General features: G+C 50.4%; 1 protein-coding gene across 1 annotated transcript; it reads left to right on the top strand.

The window, feature by feature from the left end:
• Nucleotides 1-282: 282 nt before the first annotated feature.
• Nucleotides 283-6372, top strand: CDK5R1 (cyclin dependent kinase 5 regulatory subunit 1). The gene is made up of 2 exons (XM_083709838.1): nt 283-639; nt 1676-6372. The coding sequence occupies exon 2, from the start codon at nt 1822-1824 to the stop codon at nt 2737-2739; it is 918 nt and encodes a 305-aa protein (XP_083565964.1). The 5' UTR covers nt 283-639; nt 1676-1821; the 3' UTR covers nt 2740-6372.
• The last annotated feature ends 441 nt before the right edge of the window (nt 6373-6813 follow it).

Below are 6813 nucleotides of genomic sequence, written 5' to 3'. Positions count from 1 at the left end.
CCCTCGTCCGCGGCGCCAGCTCCTGCGCCGCCTTCCCTCTGCACGCGCTCAGAGGCGCTCTCGCCCGGGGTTCAGTCGCCTTCCCGCTGGCGCCCGGCGGAGGGCGCCCCGCTTGGCAGGTGGCGCTGCGGCTGCGGCGGGAGAGGCGGGGAGGCGCGGCCGGGGCGGAGGCGGAGGCGGAGGCGGAGCCGGGCGGCGAGCGGCGAGCGGCGTCTCGGCCGGAGTCGAGCAGGACGCGCCGAGCCAGCCGGGCGCGCAGCAGCCGAGAGCCGGGGCCGGGAGTGGCCGAGCAGCGCCAGGCGGTCCGGACGCCCCGCGCCGCCGCCGCCGCCCTTGCGGGCAGGGAGGGAGGGAGGGAGGGAAGGGTGGTGGGTGGGTGGTGGGAAGCGGGTACCCCCCACCCAGGGGTGCTGCCTGCCGTCGCGCCATCCGCGCGCCCCCCCCTCTCCGCGCCAGCCGAAGCTCTCCATGCCCCCGCACGACTGATCCGGCGCGCCTCGGAGCCGGGGGAGGGGGAGGCTGGACGGAGACCCCCCCACAGCGCCACCTTTCTCCGCCGCCGACGCCCCCCCGAGCCAAACCGGCCCTGCAGGACCTTGGACAGAAGACGCGCCGTCGGCCGAGGGAGCGCGCACTGCGGTGGGTACCACCGGGAAGGGGAAGGGTGGGATGCAGGGCGCCATGGCGAGCATTCTTCTTCCCCCCTCCCTTTGAAGGGGATGCAGCAAAAAACATGGGGGGGGGCGCGGGCGGCGGAGGTAGGGATTCCCGTGTGTGTGTGTGTGTGTGTGTGTGTATGTACACGCCAGGATGGGTCGGAGGAAAACATTGGCAGGAGGAAAGGTGTCTTCGGGAAAGATGGGGAGGCAGGGTGAATGGTTTGTTGTTGTCGTTTTAAATTGCATTTGTATAGCACCGTTCCTCTGAAGATGCCAGGGTGGGTCAGGAGAAAATGGGAACAAACCACACACACACACACAAACACACACATGCATCTGCTCAACGGCACATGCAAGTCACAACCGTTTGGCAGCTGCTTTGCAAAGGGTCAGCATTCGCGACGCAAGCAAGTTGCGCGTCTGTAATTATATGAAATGCATGACTGGTGCCCGTATAATGTGCTCAGGCAGAGCTTCCCCATGAGTGGGCAAAGTCTGTTGCTTTGGAGAGGCATGTGCACGTCTGACATCATGCTGCTGGCCAAACGGGCTCTGCTCTGGCCCACCGGAGGTGCTGCCGTGATCCATCCAACACACCGGCGAGAGGCTTTTGTTTTGTTTTTTTGCTGCAGTGGGATAATATGGCTACCTCTAGGGAACGCACACGGTTTAGCACATGGCTGCGTGTGCAGAGCTCGTGCAGGGGGTCGTGCACAGGCTTCGGGTCTGCTGGAGTAGGGCAGGGTGTCAGGCCATGTCGGTAAAAATAAAAAAGGGGGGGGGGAGGGACCTAGCAACCAATGTGTATCTGAGGTGGCCTTAAAGATTTGGGAGGGGAGGGAAGAAAAAGAGAGGGAAGCCGTGGAAGCCAGAAAATAATGCCAGAAAATGATGGATGGGGACAGGAAAGGGAGGGGGGTGAGAAGGGGCTTCTGAACCCTCAGGGAGAGGGTGGGGAGTGAGATTCTGTGTGCGTACTCCGCTCTTGCTTATCTGAACCTTTTTTCCTTTGGCAGGTCTGAACTGAATCTGTAAGGCTGCGGCATAGGGGTGCTTGAAGCAGAGACCACTGCCCGTGCCCAGCCAGCAACCCCAAAGGCGGCAGGCTGACACCCAACCCCCCTGTTCCGTTCGCCTCCCTCCCTCCTCTGCTACTTGCGCCATGGGTACCGTCTTGTCCCTTTCCCCCAGTTACCGGAAGGCGACCCTCTTTGAGGATGGCTCGTCCACCGTGGGCCATTACACGGCCGTGCAGAACAGCAAGAACGCCAAAGACAAAAGTCTCAAGCGTCACTCCATCATCTCGGTGCTGCCCTGGAAGCGGATCGTGGCCGTGTCGGCCAAGAAGAAGAACTCCAAGAAGGTCCAGCCCAACAGCAGCTACCAGAACAACGTCACGCACCTCAACAACGAGAACCTGAAGAAGTCCCTCTCGTGTGCCAACCTCTCCACTTTCGCCCAGAACCAGGGCACCCAGCCGCCGGCGCCCAACAACCAGATTTCCACCTCCAAGAGCAACTTGTCCTCCGTCAAGAAGACCCCCCACCCCAACACCAACTCCACCGGCACCCCCAAGAGGGTCATTGTCCAAGCTTCGACCAGTGAGCTGCTTCGGTGCCTGGGGGAGTTCCTTTGCCGGCGATGCTACCGCCTGAAGCACCTATCGCCCACCGACCCGGTCCTGTGGCTTCGGAGCGTTGACCGTTCCCTGCTACTCCAAGGCTGGCAAGACCAAGGCTTCATCACCCCGGCCAACGTGGTGTTCCTGTACATGCTTTGCCGGGACGTCATCTCTTCCGAAGTGGCCACGGACCATGAACTCCAAGCCGTCTTGCTCACCTGCCTCTATCTCTCCTATTCCTACATGGGCAACGAGATCTCCTACCCTCTCAAGCCCTTCCTGGTGGAGAGCTGCAAGGAGGCCTTTTGGGATCGCTGCCTGTCCATTATTAACCTCATGAGTCCCAAAATGTTGCAGATCAACGCCGACCCGCACTATTTCACTCAGGTCTTTGCCGACCTGAAGAACGAGAGCAGCCAGGAAGAGAAGAACAGGCTGCTCATCGGCCTGGACCGGTGAGCTTTCAGGCTCCCTTGCCGCTGGGATGAGGGGGAACATTTTTTTCTTCTTTTTATGTTGTTTTTGTTTTCGAAACAAACCGGGACACAAAAGGTGGGCATGGGCAAGGCTGAGAGAGGACACTTGAGCCTCCGTTCTTCGGCTTGGCTTTTTGGGATCCAAAAAACAGACACATTTCAGAAAGGAGAAGTGGTGACGTCAGGCCTTGCCTGTCTGGTTTTCTGTGGCTTCCTCTCGCCCTTAATGTCAACAAGGAGGGGGCGAGCAGGTGGGGCTGGGAGCCAAGCGCAACGCTGGCAAGACCACGGCGTCCCTTCGCCGCTTGGCTTTTGCCTCAAAGATCCTCAGCCGGGGAGGGGAGATCCATCTTGTACTTCTTAATTCCTCACCGCACGGATTGCGGAGGTGGCGAAACAGCATTTACTGTCCTCGAGACGAAAGCGGGAGCCAACCCAGCGCATGTTGCAGAGCCTGGCGTTCTGGAAAAGGGATCGAAGGACAGGATCCGCCTCCTCTTTTTCTTTCCACCATCTTGCGCACTCGCCTGAGCGGAATGACACCAAAACAGTATTGGCCTCCGGAAAGGGACCCTTATTGCATGGAAACACATGGCTACACCCTAGCAAAAGTGGGGAAGGAAAAGGCAGGCAGGCCCTTTGGCATGTCTCCCCTCTCGCCACCTTTCCCTGGGGGAGGCAGCCCCTTTGGTTTACATCCGTGCCAAAGGGCAAAGGTGAGATTTTGGGGGTCATTTCCTGTGACAGTACCCAAGGGGAGGGAAAAGTCAAGGTAGCCAATATGGAATGGGTGGCTGAGATTAAAGATGGCCCCAGGGAATGGGCACTCACCTAGTATTAATTTTGCTGGCAAGTTATTTAGGTGGACGTTTGATACATTTTGAGTTTTATTTTTTATTGCACAGTATATAAACTGGCTGCTTCAGATCAGAGTGACTATGATTCTGTTGAGGCCTTCTGAGCAGCTGGAATAATGGTCCCTTTTCAAGATAAACCTTTCAGGAAAATGTAAGGCTGGTGCCAGTCGCTTTGTTGTCCAGATGATTTGGTGCTGAAACCCCGATATACAGCTGATATTCTTTGTTACAGATTCCTCCCTTCCCATCCTGAAATGGAAAATTCCTTGGCATTTATTTAGCCAGCCAACCATCTTAATATTTTATGAGGGGTGGGAGGGAGGGAACGTACCAAGCGGGGAAAGAATGATGACTATGTAATCATAAGGAGATCCATAGCAAACACTACAATTTCAGGAAGAGATTGTGACTAAAGAAGCTTGGGGATATTAAACTGAAGCATATACAGAATAGACACACATTTAGTATATTCTGAGATTTATATTGCTTTTTTAGTCTCTAAAAAAAAGCATGCTAGCTCCTAATATTTTTTCAGTATCCCTTCCCCCCACATTTCTGGCACTGAAACATTTGATGTAGTCCTCTAAAAAAAAAAAATATTCCGGTGCTTAGGAATTTAATTTATTTTGCTTAGCCCTCTGGTTCTCAAAAAGGAAGAGGTTAAAAAATCTTTCTGATCAGCAAGCTTCAGGGATGGTAAATGTATATAGAGAAGAGTGGGGGGTGGGGGCAGTTGGGGAGGGAGGGAGTGGAACAACACCGAAATATACACTGAATTTTGCTCAGTTAATGACATGCCGAATTAAATGCCAATAGTCCCGGGTCTAGGATTCTGCTGAAGATGTGAACTTCCTTTACAATGGAGGTCATCTTCTCTGTATTTAAGTTCCCGTGGGACAACAGAGAGGACAAAGACGCTCAAACACTGTCGGGTGTTGAGGTAGCTATTGGACAAAAGGCCAAGTTCAAAGCGTTCTGGGCTCCATCTCTGATCCTGGTATTATGGATGCTGGCATTCTGGCAGAAGGAAGGCTTGTCTTGTACTTAACGGTTGTTGAATAGGGTAGCTTGCAATTAACTTCAAAGCAGCAGAGCACTATTTAAATTAAAAAAAATAATAATGTAAGAGGAACAGGAAAAAAAAGCTGTGAAATTTCAAAAGAAAAAAAAAAGGTCTGAGCTGAGAGGCTTTGAGGTAGACAGGAGCTGAGATTTTGTGAATATGAAACGGCTGCTGGGTTTGCGAAGCAGGTCCTGTCATCGCCTCCGAAAGCTAGGCCGAACTCTGAGCCATTCAAAAGCGAGACACTGACTGTTAAGGGTATGTTTTGGGTTCATAGCGGGAAGGAGAGCCTTAGAGTCGCAAGGGAGGGCTTTGGGTCCTTCGCAGTGAATGGGGAATCGGGGGGGTGTACAGATCTCCATTGCATGACCATTTTTGCTGCTCTAAAATGGATGGCACATATTTCATTTCAGTCCCCCCATCATCGTCAACTTGGGCGTTCCTTGCTCAGCTTCTTCGCTGGCGCCTGGAACACCTTGAAGACTAAATTCTAGCCTGTCTCTGGATAAGTAATTCCCCTAAACACCCCCCCCCTCTCCAAATGCTTTCCTTCTTTTCTTTTCAATATAAAAGGGAAATTATAGTTCTTTAATCAAAGTGGTTCTGGAAGGTTGCGGCTGCAGTCCTATGCATGCTTACCTGGGAGAAAGCCCCAGTGAACACGGCAAGGCTTACTCCAAAGTAAGCAAACCATGGGTTGCATTGCAGAGGGAGCTAACAGCCATGTGGTGCGAAAACCTCTCTTGTTCTTTTTGGGAGTCCTGGATCCAGTGTATTTATTGGGATTTTTGTAACAGCAAACAAAAGATCAACTGATATACTTGAGTACATAAGAGCAATGAATGGGGTTTTAACGTGCTGCTATACAAAGCGAATACTTTTTAGAACAAAATCTATGCTAATAAATACAAAGGGGTGTGGGTGGGAGGGAAAAAGATCTTTCTTTTGTTCTTTCACCACTGCTTTCCAGTGCCGGTTTTTGCATGCCAAAAGCATCTTTTGACAAAAGGCAAAACCTTAGAACAGCTGATTGTAAAAACAAAGAAGCAAAATAAATCGCTGTGCACAAATTTCAAGCACACCACCCCCCCTCCTCCCCACCGCTGTCAAATCAGGCCCTCCTACCCTTATGTCATTCAAATCAATATATTTTCATCTCGAGACTTCTAGACCTTTTCTAATCTTAACTGTACACAGTTCTTAAGAGTTCAGCTGTGTTCTAAACCGTTGTTACTTCTTCTTTCTTTTTCAAAAGGAAAAAAAAACTGAAAGAAAAAAATGTGCCATTTTTTTCACTTGAAATTCTGCATACCTGTACATTTTATGTGTGGGGTGGGTTGGGGAGGGGAGAAGAGGAGAAAAAAAAAACAGAAAACCTGCTAAATTCTACATGTATGTGTATGTTAAGGTTTTTGGGGTTTTTTTTTTTTTTTTAGTGTGCAATCTCTTCTGTAGATATTTGTTGACCAAAATTGGTATTATTATTATTATGATTATTGCTTATTATTACTTAAATTAATTTATAAATTGTCCTTTTTGTATGTATGTGTATTATAGTGAGTTTGTAAGTATGTGAGGTTTATAAATATGACAAGACTGTCACAGAGCTGTGTGTGCCTGTAACTTAATGCCCCCCTTATTTTTATTTATTTTTGTACTGTGCTGATTAAAAATAAAATGCACTGACCATCCATTATATGATGGTTTTCAGAGCTTTGTTTTATTTATATATATATATATATATATTAAAAAACATACACTGTTGTATGATGGCAGGAGGTGATGATAGACAATGAAGACAATTGTAAATAACAGAGCCATCGGAATTTAATTGGATTTGCCTTGTTGAGAGGCGGTTTAACGCAAGAGGCTCTTAAATCAAGGTTAAGTCAGTATGGTTCACGGGTTCTCTCCTGGTTGCCACGGAGGCAATATCCTGCAGAAAATGAGTAGGCAGAACGAAGTTTGCTGGACAACAACATCATGACAGATGGTGGCTAGGATTTTTACCAAAGATGCTGGCCTAGGTAGACCTTGATCTGATTCACCAATAGTAAACACTTAGAATCACTTAAGACTACAAACCTGTGTCCCCTTACCTGGTAGTAAAGGTAAAGGTAAAGGGACCCCTGACCAT

Source organism: Podarcis gaigeae (assembly GCF_964106915.1).
Source record: "Podarcis gaigeae genome assembly, chromosome: 13".
Taxonomy (NCBI): Eukaryota; Metazoa; Chordata; class Lepidosauria; order Squamata; family Lacertidae; genus Podarcis; species Podarcis gaigeae.
This window is presented reverse-complemented; position numbering and strand designations above follow the sequence as displayed.